The following is a 14,155-nucleotide window of genomic DNA, read 5'->3' on the forward strand; positions in this document are numbered from 1 at the left end:
AGGTTTAAATGAGATACTGGATGCTCCATGGGAGAGAATATGTTCACTGCCAGACCCTGGCGCCTAGATGGAACACACAGTAGGTGCACAGTCACTGTTTTGAATGAATGAATGAATGAATGAATGATGCAGGTAGTACTGCTTTGTAAGTTCTAGCAGCGCATCAGAGCTTATGGATTAGATGGAAGAGCAGAGGCTCACTGGTGTGTGGGGTAGGGGTGTAGGGTGTAATGGTGAAGGAGTTGTGAAGTGAGGCAGCCGTGAGATGGGCTAGGTCTGAGCCTCAGGCGGGGCCAGCGGCAGGATGACAAGTCACAGGCCTTTCTTCCCAGCCCTACCTGCTCCGTCTCCCTCACACCCACCTGAGGAGCAGGCAATGCCTTTACTGAGCCCCTACTGTGCAAGGCGCCGTGCTGGGCACTCAAACGTGCGTCATGCCACAACCTGCTGGCGACCCTGCAAGGGTGGTGTTATTGTCCCATTCTACAGATGAGGAAACCAAGGCCCAGGAAAGATTAGGTGGTGGCTGGGCAAACCTAGATGTGTCTGGCCCAGGTCTGTGCAATGGGCACAATCATTGAGCATATCTCATAGAGCTGTTGTGGGCATTCAGTGAGACACTGAGGGAAGGCATTCAGCTCGGTTTCTGGCCTGTAGCAAATGCTTGATAAGCACCTGTTTTATTCTGACGACTTCACCATGATTAGCTCAAAGCTCACGTCCTCCCCTCAAGGCAGCCTCCCAGACTCCTCCTTGGGGCAGTCCCTTCTCTCTACCAGAAGTGAAGCCCTCATCCCCTTGCCTCCTCATTGCGTGTGGAATCGCTGTTCTCCACAGTGTTGCTCGCAGCAGCCAGAGGAGTGTGTGGTCCAAGCCAGCCCATGTCCAGCCTTGCTCAACCTTCTGTGGCTCCCTATGGCTGCAGGAGAAAGCAGCGTCGGTCCTGGGAGTGGCCTGGTCCGGGCCCCCCTGCCTTCAGCTTGTCCTCTAGACACATGTGCCCTGTGTGTACTTTTCTCAAAGCTGCCTGGCTCGCCCCAGCCTCTTTGCTCACGCGGGGACCCCCCAGGACGCCCCCAGCCCATAGGCTGGGTTTGGAACCATCACCTCCTGAGCTATTCTTGCCTGTTCTGTGTCTGTTTGTCTCCGCTGCCATCCATGTCCTCAGGCAGTGACTGTATCTTTACCTGGGCACTGAGAAAGCATGAAGCTCAGTGGGTGTCCGTTCCATGAGTGAATGACTGAACCAATGAACAAATGCGTGAATGAGGATACTGGCAGGGAAAGAGAAGGATCGGGTAGAGTGTGTCTGGCTGTCCCCACCTGGCTCCCCTGCCCAGCCCATCCTGCCTCGGGGAGGACCTTGAGGAACCTGGCTCCCCAGGGTCCCCTCCTTCTGGGTCACAGGAATCAGGGGCTTTGCCCCTCTTCCCGCTCCAGGTTGTTACCGCTACAGCTACGTGGGCCAGGGTCAGGTCCTCCGGCTGAAGGGACCCGACCACCTGGCCTCCAGCTGCCTGTGGCACCTGCAGGGCCCCGAAGACCTCATGCTCAAACTCCGGCTGGAGTGGACGCTGGCCGAGTGCCGGGACCGACTGGCCATGTATGACGTGGCTGGGCCCCTGGAGAAGAGGCTCATCACCTCGTGAGTCCCTGGGAAGGAGGGCGGGAGGGAGGGCTGGAAAGGGGAATGGCTGATGGGGGGGTTAAAAGTCACACACAGCCGGGCGCGGTGGCTCACGCCTGTAATCCCAGCACTTTGGGAGGCCGAGGCGGGCGGATCACAAGGTCAGGAGATCGAGACCACGGTGAAACCCCGTTTCTACTAAAAATACAAAAAATTAGCCGGGCGCGGTGGCGGGCACCTGTAGTCCCAGCTACTCAGGAGGCTGAGGCAGGAGAATGGCGTGAACCCGGGAGGCGGAGCTTGCAGTGAGCCGAGATTGCGCCACTGCACTCCAGCCTGGGCGACAGAGCGAGACACTGTCTCAAAAAAAAAAAAAAAAAAAAAAAGTCACACACAGCATTCTTAGACAAGTTGGGGTAGGACCTTGGGCCTGGGTATCTGGGAGACAGGACGGCTAGCCTAGAGGGGATAGGAGAGAGGAGGCTGGAGATGGTTGTGTACTGGAGGCGCTTCCCCTCCCCGAGCCTCGGTTTTCCCATTTGTAACAAAGCTATTGTTCTAGATGACCCCTAAAGTCAGCTCTGGGAGGCACTGTGGCTTGTTGGGATATTTCAGAGCCTGGCTGCAGCCTGGACTTTCAACCTCTGGGCTCATTCCTAAATCCTGACTGCTTCCTGGCAGAACACGCACCCTCCCTGCTTCCCAGGCTGCTGGTGGGGTTTAAATGAGACACTAGATTCTCAATGGGAGGGGGTATCTTCACTGCCGGGCCCTGGTGCCTAGATCAAATGCACAGTTGGTGTGCAGTATCCATTTTGAGTGAACCAATGAATGATGTAAGTGGTACTGCTTTGCAAGCTCTAGCAATGCATCAAAGCTCATGGATTAAATGTAAGAGCAGAGAGGTTTACTGGTGTGTGGGGTAGGGGTGTGGGGGTGTGATGGGGAACCCCCTGCCTCCTAGCTGTGTGCCCTAAGTTACTTTGCCTCTCAGAACCTTCTTACCTTGCATCTTGCGGGATCACTGGAGGATTTAAATCAGACTATCTGTACCATGATCCTTACACATAGTGAGTGCCCAGTAAATGCTAGCCATTATTGTTATCATTATATATAGTCTAACTGGGACTGGGCCACAAAAGGCATGGAGTACCAGGAGCCATTTGGACTTTGATAAGTGGGGAGCTATTGAAAGTTCTGAGATCTGCGGCATGTGCATGGGCTGAGTTCCTGGAGGGCTCTGGGAAGCACAGAGAAGCCAGACACCATCTGACTTCCAGGTCCAAAAAGGGTGGGGACACTTAGGGGGCTTCCCCTGGGGCTTCTCCAGGTGCCCCTCAGCTTGGGAGGGGACCTGACTGCCAGGCCCAACTCTGTTCCTACTCGCTGCGGCTCCTGGTGGCTCCCTCACCCCAGACCCTTGGAGAAGCTCTAAAATGACAGGTTAGACAACATTTGGGGTTCTCAAGCTCGTACCCCAGAAACCTGCTAGGGAATGGGAGTGAGGGGGCCTTTGGTGGTGACAGGAAGACAGAGCAGGTGGCTCCTTGCCCAGGTTCAACCATGTGCTTCGTTTCTGCGTTCCATGTTTCATTGACAAGGGCTCTGCTGCTAGGTAAATAAAATAAACCCCCCCAACAATGAAAGCGAAAGCCCCCATTAAAGGTGACCTCCAGGTCTCTTCCATCCTGATATCGTATCTTCCACCTCCCAGGGAAGATGAGCCAGTAAGGCCAAAAAAGACATGGCTGTGTGGGAGGGGGGGGGGGCCGCGGTCTGGCTGGGGAGACTAGAGCACTGCAGGAAGACCAAGCTGGAATGGTAGGAAGAAGGGACGAGGGCCTGGGGGGCGAGCTGGGTGGTGCCTGCTACTGGAGGCCACCTCCCTCCCCTGGCAAGAGGCCAGAGGAACTGCCCCATCTCTGGACTCTGGGCACCAAGACCTTCCCAGGGAGACCCCCTGGGCTTATGCACACCACACCTTCAACCGGCTGCAGGCTGCTCGGATGCCACGTGTAGTGATTTTGAGGCTGTCCTTGGAGGAGCTCAGGTACTCGCTTGCCAAGGTGCCCGAAATCCCTCCAGCGGCACCCCTTCCTCCTGTCAAGGCCCAGGTGCCCACGCACAGTCGGCAGGCAGGGAGGCTATTGGGTTACCCACTCAGGGGCAGGCAGGGCTGTTAGTTTCGTATAAATTGGCCCATCAGATGCGCTGGGCCTCCAGAGGGTATTGTCATTGACACTGGGAAGTTTGGTGGAGGTTGGTGAGAGGGTGAAGGGGTGCTGGGGAACCCCTGTCTGAGACAGGAAGACCAGGGGCATCTGTGTATGTGGGAGGGTACCAGCCATCACAGGCAATGCCTAGCGCAGGCCTGTCTCTGCCATGGACTGCCGGTGAGGCCTCAGTTTCCCCATCTGGGAATCAAGAAGCTGACTTCAACAGTGTCACTGGAGTCTTTTCCGGGCTGACATTCCAGACTTCTAAAAGCCCAGAAGTCTAAGATACGGTTATTTGTTCCGAGCCCCCCAGGCACCAAGCTCTGGGCAGATTTCTGGGGCACCCTGGGGGTCACCAGACCACACCTGCCTTCTCCCTGTCGCATCCTTGAACACGGCCAGGAGTTGCAGTGCAGGCAGCCAGAAGGGGTGGCCCCTGCAGATGCCAGTCTAGTCTTCCTGCCAAGGATGCTAAGGGTCACAGGTGATTCCGTAGCAGGGTGGAGGAGGCTGGGGAGGGAGCATGAGACTTGAGGCAGCCATCATCATTGAACTGTAAGCTCCAGAAGTCTGGGGAACCTCCAGGCCTCTCTCACCCAAGGAGCTGGCCTGGTCCTTAGAGGGCCTTCAGTCTGTCCTCTGAGGCCAGGGAGACACAGACTCCCCATGGACACACAGCGGTCTCTAGTAGCAGACCTGGGTCCAGAACCCAGATGTCCAGACTCTCATCCACCATCCCAGAGCAGCTGCCTGCCACCCTCCCTGCCACTCCCCTCCCAGACCCCGGCCCAGCCTTGCCGCTTTTCTGTTCTGCCAGGGTGTACGGCTGCAGCCGCCAGGAGCCTGTGGTGGAGGTCCTGGCATCGGGGGCCATCATGGCGGTGGTCTGGAAGAAGGGCCTGCACAGCTACTACGACCCCTTTATGCTCTCCGTGCAGCCGGTGGTCTTCCAGGGTGAGGGGTGAGGGGACTCTGGGGCAGGGGAGGGGTGGTGGTAGAACCCCAGGGGCCTCCACTGGGCTCACTGCTCACCTTTTTGCCCAACTTGGGGACGGGATGGAGAGGGAAGGTTCTGGAAGCTCCTGCTGCTCTCCACTCCCCACCCTGGCCCCACTCTTCCTTCCGCCATTTGCACTTCCACCCCGCCCTGCCCCTTGACCCTTCTACCTGTTCACAGTCTCTGTCTTCCCAGCATCGCTCCCTCACTTCTCTCCTCTTTCCCTCTCCATCCTTCTTCCTCCTTTTCTCTTTTCTGTGCTGACTGCCTCTCCTCCCTCCTCACCGTCCTGGACCTGTGTCCCCTCCCCTCTGACCCTCCCTGCCCTCTTCCCTCGGCACCCACCAGTGGCTGGGCCTGGAACACCGGTCTGTTTGCAGCAGGACTCAGAACTCCTTGGATTCTGCCCTAGACAGTCCGCTTACGGCCAAGAGGGCACAGGGAGCTTGGGGAGGCATGATGGCAGCACAGCCAGGCCAGGGCCACCGGTGTGACAGGTCCCCCACTGCCCTCCCAGCCCCCACCCTCCTCCTGCTTCAGGACCTCCCTCCTTGCCCCCTTCCTAGGAAGGGCAGGTCCCACTCTGCACTGGACAGCTGTCCTGGGCCGGGGCCAGCCATACCTCTGGGCAGGAAGCTCAAACTTTGCCATTTCTGGAGCTTGGGAGGGGAAGATGGCAGAGAGGAAGCCACAGAGTATTGGCAGCTGCTTCTCCCCCGACCCTTGTCCCCAGTTTGCTCCCTCCCACTCAGGGTCCCCGCCCTCTTCTTGGTTTATCCCTAAACTCTCTGGCAGGGACCAGGGTCCCCAGCTGGCCAAGCTGGAGCTCTAAATGGGTAGCAGAGCTGTTCTCTTGGGAGTCTGACACAGGCTCAAGGCAGGAGGGAACAAACGGCTTTGGGGGCCCTGGCCCCATGGAGAGATGGCCAGGGCAGCTGAGCGTGCTCCTGTCCTGACCCCTGGACCCCTCAGCTTCTCACTGTGTAGCCTCAACCAAGCCACTCCTTTTCTCCGAACCTCATCTTGGAAAAGGGGAACAGCTCTCTCTCTCCCAGCCGCCACCATGAGGCCTGCGCAGGTGTGAATGCATTTTGTAAACTGGCGAGTGCTGTCCCGCGAATGTCAATAACTAACACGGATCACACACTTACTACATGCCAGGCTGTTTGAATGTTTTATGTCTTTTTAATCCTCTTTACTACCCTATGAGGTGTGTGCTATTATTGTCCCCATTTTACAGATGAGGAAACTGAGACCCAGGTTCACACAGTTACGCTTAACCACAGCACTTTGCTGGCGGAGGTGGTAGGGGTGGTGGGGTTACAAGCTGCGCTCGCCTGCTGGGAGGTGCAGCCAGGGGACCCCGTGTAACGGCTGCTCTCCTGGTCCAGCCTGCGAGGTGAACCTGACGCTGGATGACAGGCTGGACTCCCAGGGCGTCCTCAGCACCCCGTACTTCCCCAGCTACTACTCGCCCCGAACCCACTGCTCCTGGCACCTCACGGTGAGACCCCACCCTGCCTGCCCACCTGTCCTCTGCCCCAAGCACAGCACCGGTCCCTGGTAACCTGGGATGAGAGCGGGCAGTGTCCTGCTTCTGCTGAAGCGCCCACAGGCTGAGCCCTGGGTACCAATCCTGCTAGGGTGGAGAGGGGTGTGGGCGAGGTCTCCCTCTGTGGATCACGGCAATGCCTGTTTGTTGAGTGACTGACAGACTTTAGCCCCACCTGGGATTCTGTGTCTCCTTCTCTTTGTTGTTAGGGAGGTGGGTTCACCAACCTGGCCACACCCCATGGGCCACCTGATGGCCCGCTCCTCCCTCCCAGGTGCCCTCTCTGGACTACGGCTTGGCCCTCTGGTTTGACGCCTATGCACTGCGGAGGCAGAAGTATGATTTGCCGTGCACCCAGGGCCAGTGGACAATCCAGAGCAGGAGGTACTACTTCCTCTCCTCCCTCCAGCTTCCTCTCCTCCCTCCAGCTTCCTCTCTTCCCTCCAGCTTCCTTTCCTCCCTCCCTCTCCCTCTCCTCCCTCCCCTACAAGTGACCCCCTCATTGGAAGCCCAAGTCCCCAGCCTCAGAGGGACAGCAGGGGAAGCCAGCAGTGGCTGGGGCTGGTGTTGGGCCTGTTGTCCTCATCTCGGCCCCCCGCTCTGGCCTCAGCTTCCCCTCTAGCTACCCCAGCAGTCTCAGACACTCTTGGTCATCAGACACCTTGGATGTTGGTTCTAATTACAGCAAAATAGTCTCATCTCCTTGGGTGCTGTAACCCCCTCTGGCACCCTCAATCCTTCAGTAAAATGATTCCAGAGCCACAGGACTCATGGGCACTTCGGTGCCTTCCCCCTAAACCCAAGGTGTACAATCCAAGGGGCCTCTCCCTTATCATGACCCCCTGCTGCACAGCCAGGTCCAAACCCATTGCACAGGGTAACATGGAAATCACGGATGCCCTGGATCCCCCGAATCCCCAACAGAGCACTTGCCCTCTTCCCTGCTCTTGCCCTTGCCCCCTCTGGTAACTAAGTTTCTGACAAAGAAGTGAGTCCTTCCAGGGATGTGAGCAAGAGACAGCAGAGTTAGGCTAAGCGACCACCATCACCAGGGTCACTATGGCATGAGGCCAATAAGTGCCCCCTGGGCCTGGCCACCAGGCGGCCATGGGTGGTGCCAGCAGCTTCAGAGGCCTGGGGTGGGCAGGGAGGCAGGGAAACAGAGACAGGGTATATGGACAGGTTTTCATTTGTCTGGGAAGAAAAGAGAACTAGGCAATTCAAGGAAGGGGCATTTAAGACAGGAGAGGTTCCGTATCTCAAATGTGTGGATCATCCCAGCAACCCCAGAGGGAGAGAAGAAGGCTCAGGTGCAGGTAATATTGTTTAGAGGGTGGAGGGTGGGCAAGAGGAGAGGGAGGCCCTCCCACGGCTCCATTGTTGGGGAGCAGAGGTTTGGGGAGAGAGAAGAGGAATATTGAAGCAGCGATGGCAGAGCCAGGGAGACCCTTCCCCTGGGAATCCAGGGTGAAAACGGTCATCATGTCAGCGTCAGGAAAGAGGAGACTACCCCTCATCACAGACTGGGCTCTGCCCTCCCTTCCAACCCCAGAATTCTGGGGGCCTAATGGGTTGAGAGTCTAGTACGCAAGATTCATCATTTCTTGGTTTCACAGAGTTTGAATATCCAAGATGCCAGTCTTGGAAGATGCCAAAATTGGAAGGCTCTGGGGCTCTAGATTTCTTGGATTTCTGGGGTCTGAGTTCCCATTCACCAACACTTGTAATTTGCTTGTTGGTTGATCCTATTCAAAAAGATCATCCAGACAAAAGGTGACAGAGAATGACAAGGTTTGCTTGACTCCTTTTTGCAATTTATCTGGGACTAGGATTAAAGGAAAGGAGAAGAATTACCCATGCTATGATTTAGGACTATGCTGTTGGGGGTGACATGGGGAGTGACTTTGGGCCTGTGCTGCTGGGGGTGACATGGGGTGTGACTTCAGGCCTGTGCTGTTGGGGGTGACATGGTGAAACAGTGGCTTCAGGGCTTTGCATTTGGTGATGATATGCTGATAGAGTGTGACATCAGGCCTGTGCTGCTGGGGTGACATGCTGGTTCGGTGACATCAGGCCTGTGCTGTCTGGAGAGAAGGCATCTGTAGCATGATGGGGGCACCTCTGGGAATGGTTGCCCTGACCCTCATGGAGCTCCCTTGGGGCTGCCTTGCTGCTCACTTAGGCTGAGGATGGCTGGCCTCACCCCCGCTCACAGGAACCCGCAGGGTGACCCTGAGATGGATCCATGATTCACAGTTCTGCGAACGATGAGAACATGTTTTCCTGCCTCCCTCCCTACCCCAGAGCTGAACTTTATGTCTCAGGGAGGCTCAGAAAGGAGAAGGAACACTCTTGGATCTGACACCCCCATCTCATCCCTCACCCCCATGGCAATTCCATTTGCCAGAGGTGGGGCCCCAGCATTCAGGGGTTGTGGGGAGTTCAGTGGCCTGGAGTTAGGGGCTAAGACAGGTGTTCAGTGCATTGGCCCAACAACCTGTGTGGTCATCGGCACCGTTCCCATTTCCCAGAGAAGAAAATCAAGGCTCAGCAGGATTAGGTAACACGCAGATGGGTCCACAGTTGGGGTCTCTCCCATACCCCACCAGCCACAAACAGCAGGCCAAAGGATGCTCCACCCCATGCTTCCTGGGGGAGGGCCCTCCTCCCTCCCTGATGCAGTCAGGCAAGGGTCTGGGTACTGGGGAGACAGGGACTTCGTGAGCTACCCTTGGGTAATGACAGAGAGAGTGTGGAACACGGATGGGAGAATCTTTTCCCTAATCCAAAGGAATGACGCCTCAATGGTGAATTTGAGGCACTAGGACAGCTTCCAATGGGGTGGGGGGATCTCCCCAGAGTCTCTGAGCACCATTGAGCTATAGAACGTGTGGGCTGGACTGGTCCTAGCACCCAACCTACGGTACAGGTGGGGAAACTGGGATCAGCGATGGTTAAAAGGACTTGGCCTTTTGTCCCTGTCTCTTCTGCCTTTCAGTGGTGGAGATGGACGTCAGGGTGTAGCTAAGCGGTGGCTGGGTGGTGAGGATGAGGCCTGGCAGTTCCCCGTGCCCCCATAGCTCCCCTCTCTCTGTCCAGGCCTCCCTTGCCACATGGGGGTGGAAGTGCTCAGTGGGATCTGGCGTCAGGGTTTGCATGGATCTCTAGATGCGCTCCCTTCCTTGTCTGTGAAACAAGGGGTTCAGGCCAGCCCCAACCTTTGATTACTTACCCATCAGGGAGATGCTGTCTCCCATACAAGTTGCGTTTATTAATTCCTGGCCAAAGGCCATTCCAAGTCAGGCTGGTGAGGTGGAAAGTGCTTTAGTGTCGAAACCAGACAGGCCAGGGCTCAGCACCTGTCTCCTCTGCTTCCTACCTGGCCGAGGACTTAGATCTCCCAGCCTCAGGTAACTCATCTGAAAAAAGGTCGTGAAAGAGACCCCCGCCCTGGGAAGACTAAGTGAGACAGTGCATGGAGAACACTGCACACGCAGGCGTGGGTCAAGTGCGGCGACCCTGCGTTCCTCACTGGCCGTCACTCCGCTCTGGGCAGGCACAAGCTGAGGGGTTTACGGTGCTGGCTCTTTCAGCCTCAACAACCCAGCGAGGAATCACGTGCCTGTACAGACTTCATAGACCAGTGAGACACCCAAGACAGAGACACGAAGTAATTTGCACAAAGTCACCCAGCTCATTGAGCCAGACCTAAGGCCAGGCAGCCTGATCCGGAGTGCACGTGGGTGCACAGATGCATGTCTGTGTGCGTGCGTCCATGCATGTCTGTGCACGTGTGTGTGCATGTGTGTGTGGTCCACGTGTGCGATTCTTCCCTCTGGGCCTCTAGTGGCCCATGCCAGCTGGTGACTCCCTCAGCCATCCCCAGCCAACCCACCGGCATCCGGATGGGGGGATGGATGGTTTCTGTGGCTGTCCCACCAGCTGCAGAGTGGCCTGGGAAGTCCCAGCCCTTTCTTCTCAGACTTTCATTAAGGGTCCAGGATCCCCAGGGGCAGACTCTTGTCCCCTCCCTGCAGACTCCTCCTGTGCGAATGACTGTGGAAGGGAAGGCAGAGGTGGCACCTGCGAACCATCTGCACTGGGACACTGTGCCCTCTAGTTATGATCATGGGCGATAGTGATCATCCCATGTAGATGCTGAGAAATTCTTAGAATGAGCGATGTTGGAAATCTGCTTGTGTGGGTGGCAAAGACATGAGAGGTCTAGGGAAGAGCAGATTTTCAGACAAGGCACTTTAGGGAGGGGGAGGTGCAGTCCTTTGGCCCAGAATGCCCATTGATGGAGAGGGTGTGTCAGGGGAGAGGGTATCTTAACCCTCAAGTGCCAGCGTAGTGATGAGGAAAGGCTGGCCTGGGCCCCCCACAGGCTGAGCATCCTTAGGCACCTCACCTGACTCCTCTGAGCCCGTGGTGCCTCCTTCACCCCGACCTACCTGCTGTCTACCTAGCTTCTCCTGGTGCCCACTTGAGCCCAGCTGAGGCCTCATGCCCTTGAGAGGCCTGAGGGTGGTAGAAGGACTTGGCCTGTGAGATCTGACCACGGCTGCTCCGTTTCGCAGAAGCCACTCTCACGAGCTGCCACCAAAGCACAGGCTTCCCCCTTTCTGGGAACCTGCCTCCCGCCAGCTTCCTCTCCTGTGACATCACTTCTCTTGTGATCCGCCCCACCATTTCCACTCACTCCCAGCCAGTGGGGACAGGCAGAATCATGGGTTCCCTAGGCCAGCTGAAGCCACCCCTGACCTGGCCTGGCCTGGCTATTGGGTCGCCCTTGTGTTCTCTGGAGCCTTGGTGGCCAGTACAGCCGGCAGCCACACACGCTCAGTGAGAATTTCAGTGTGGCTGGCCATGCAGGAGAGCGCCAGCTACTTCCTCCATGAGCTCACAACCTGACGTCAGCAGGTGCTTCAAAGAAGTCATTTCCTATGCATGCCTTAAACCATGCCACAAGGGAGATATGATCACCCGTTTTACAAATGTGAAAACTAAAGCTTGCTGAGGGTGACCCAAGGTCACACAGCTTATTCCTGGGGCAAAGTCAGGCTGTCAGTTCAGCTCTGCAGCCCCAGGTCCAGAGCTCTGGCCATGCTGGGTGTTGCTGTCCTCCCCTCTTCAGCACTTGCCTTCTGTGACCCTCCTTCCCCTTTAACCTGTTTGTAGGTAAGGGCATGGTGGTGTGCACTCATCCACCCATGCACCCTTCCTTCCTTCTTCCTTCTTGTGTTCTCCCCGCCCTTCCATCCATCCACCCATCCATGCATTTATCCCTCCAGGCAGTACTTCCTGACAGGTCCCTTCCTGACAGGGTACCTCCTGGATGAGGCAAGAAGGAAATATTCCCCATATTCAATGAGGTGAGGAAGCAAGGCAGGCCACGCGGTGCAAAAATGTGCCTTCAGACACTCAGTACTTTGTAGCCGAGATGAACTGGCAGGCATCGCAGCAGTCAGGCTTCTGGTGCTTCTTGGAGAGGGCTAGAGAGGAGCACTTGAAGGACAGGAGGCACTGGAGAGCCAGAGAATGTGCACCCTCTCCCAGAAAGCTCTGCAGCAGAAACAGAAAACTCAGATGAGCCAAGGGGCCAGGCCAGGGCTAGAGCCTATGACCGGGGTAGTTTTCCAGGCTCTTTTCTTTCTTTCCTTCCTTCCTTCTTTCCTTCCTTCCTTCTTTCTTTTTTCTTTCTTTCTTTCTTTTCTTTTCTTTCTTTCTTTCTCTTTCTTTCTTTCCTTCCTTCCTTCTTTCTTTCCTTCTCTTCTTCTTCTTCCTCCTTCTCCTCCTCCTCCTTCTCCTCCTCCTTCTCCTTCTTCTCCTTTTCCCTTCTCCCTTCCTCTTCTTCTGTTTCTCCTCCTCCTCTTCTTTCTTCTTCTTTTTCTTCTTCCTCTTCTTCTCCTTCTCCTCCTCCTTCTCCTTTCTTCCTCTTCATCTTTCTTCCTCCTCCTCCTCCTTCTTCCTCCTCTTCCTCTTCCTCTTCTCCTTCTCCTTCTAGAGGAGCAAGAATCTGGATTATTATGTGAAATTAGCTCGCGACTCAATGAAGCAATTTCTACACGCTGCATAAACACATTGTCTTTATGCTGAGTGACTCCCCCTGGGCCACTAGATTTCAACCCCTGCCTTGAATTCCTCTCTGGTGCTTTCTAAGCAGAGGCTTGTCCTAGGGGTCCACCACCTCTACCCCTGCTCCAGGCCTCCAGAGTGAGAACCAAATGCCACCCAGGCAGACAGTTTCCCGGGTACGCGGTGAAGCCTTGGGGAAAGGTTGCTGCCAGCTACAGGTTGGTTCTAGGACTCTCCCTGGAGGTTAATAGAGAGAACTTCCTGTAGCAGGCACAGGTGCCTTTGCCTTACAGCCCCTGCCCAAGGCTTGGGTGACACTGCAGCCCTCCACGCAGTTGCTTCTAGGGTGAAACGTTCCACTCCCCTCCAGCCCCGGCTTGGGTTCCTTCTCTGTCTCTCCATAATCTCCCTGTGACTGTGGGAGGGACACCCCAAGGCCCATGGGATGTGCTTGACTCCTCATTTCCCGGACCAGTCCTTCCCAACCCCTGGCTCCCATGTCTACTTCCTGAGGTCCTTCTGTGAGGAAAACAATCCATGATAACTTTATAAACAGACATCAAAATCAGGGTTTCCTGGGTTTTACGAGGGCAAGAGGGCCGGGTTTGCTCAGGGGCGCCCCCTGGCGGTGCCTCGTCCCCCACCGGCCCTGCTGGGCTGGGGAACCACGGTGGGAGGCAGCGGCTCCCAACCTGCTCTGTCTCAGGACCCAGTTACTCTCTGCAAAATGACTGAGCACCCTAAAGAGTTGTTGCTTATACAGGTTATAGATCTATACCTGTAGCATTAGAAATTGGAACAAAATTTTAAAATGTTTATTAATTCCTTTAATGTAATTATCAGCCCATTACACATTTGAATATAAACAATATTCTATGCAAATTAGTTGCATTCTCCAAAAGCAAAAACATTTAGTGGCAAGAGTACTGTCCTTTTACATTTTTGTACATTTCTTTAACAACTGGCTTCACAGACCACAGGCGGGACCTTCGAATCTGCCTCCGAGTTCCATCAGTCCCGATGTCACACATCACGTAGTCTCTGGAAAACTCATCTGTCACCTTATGAGAGAATGAGGGCAAAAAAGGCAAATGACATCTGAATGTTACTAAAAAAAAAATGACTTTTGGACCCCAGGGGGTCCCCTGACTGTGCTCTGAGAACTGCTGGTTGGTGTAAGGGTAAGATCGTGATCACTGTGGCCAGATAGACTTATGGGGGTGCCAGAGTCTAGGCCAAGTCTGTGGAGGACATGGGGGATGTAGGGGGCTCAGACCTCAGAGCTACTGGTGCAGTGGGAATCAGGATCCCTCCCGCCAAGCAAGCTAGGTGAGCTCTTCTGGGCCCTGAGGCCAGATTCTGACGACACCTTGGCTCCTGCGCTCATGAGCCTCATCTGTAAAATGGGATGAGAGCAATTCCTCCCTCCCTGGGCAGAGGTGCTGCTTGAACCTCAGAATCCCCGTGCAACGAGGCCTTGTGATGCCATAGCCGATGAGGCTCAGCCCCAGCCACACACCTTGAGATGTTAAAACAGCCTCAAAGCTCATCTTCAGCTGTTCAGTGGCTGGTGAATTGATTAACTTATTGAACGGTTAAGTGCTTACCACGTTCTAGAAGTTCTGGGGAAGTGCCTGGCCCCTGGGAATCATGGCTGGCTCCGAGGGGTTTGGATTTGCTGTGGG

The 14,155-nt window shown here is 55.6% G+C and overlaps 1 protein-coding gene across 2 annotated transcripts in view; it reads left to right on the plus strand.

Moving 5' to 3' along the window:
* Nucleotides 1-14,155, plus strand: part of TMPRSS6 (transmembrane serine protease 6) — a 39,571-nt gene that overhangs the window by 15,140 nt on the left and 10,276 nt on the right. For both annotated transcript variants that reach the window (XM_025399786.1, XM_025399785.1), the window contains exons 7-10: nt 1,441-1,645; nt 4,661-4,797; nt 6,232-6,344; nt 6,667-6,776. In XM_025399786.1, coding sequence (XP_025255571.1) covers nt 1,441-1,645; nt 4,661-4,797; nt 6,232-6,344; nt 6,667-6,776 — 565 coding nt within the window. The remainder of the gene's footprint in view (nt 1-1,440; nt 1,646-4,660; nt 4,798-6,231; nt 6,345-6,666; nt 6,777-14,155) is intronic.

This window comes from Theropithecus gelada, chromosome 10, assembly GCF_003255815.1.
Source record: "Theropithecus gelada isolate Dixy chromosome 10, Tgel_1.0, whole genome shotgun sequence".
NCBI lineage: Eukaryota > Metazoa > Chordata > Mammalia > Primates > Cercopithecidae > Theropithecus > Theropithecus gelada.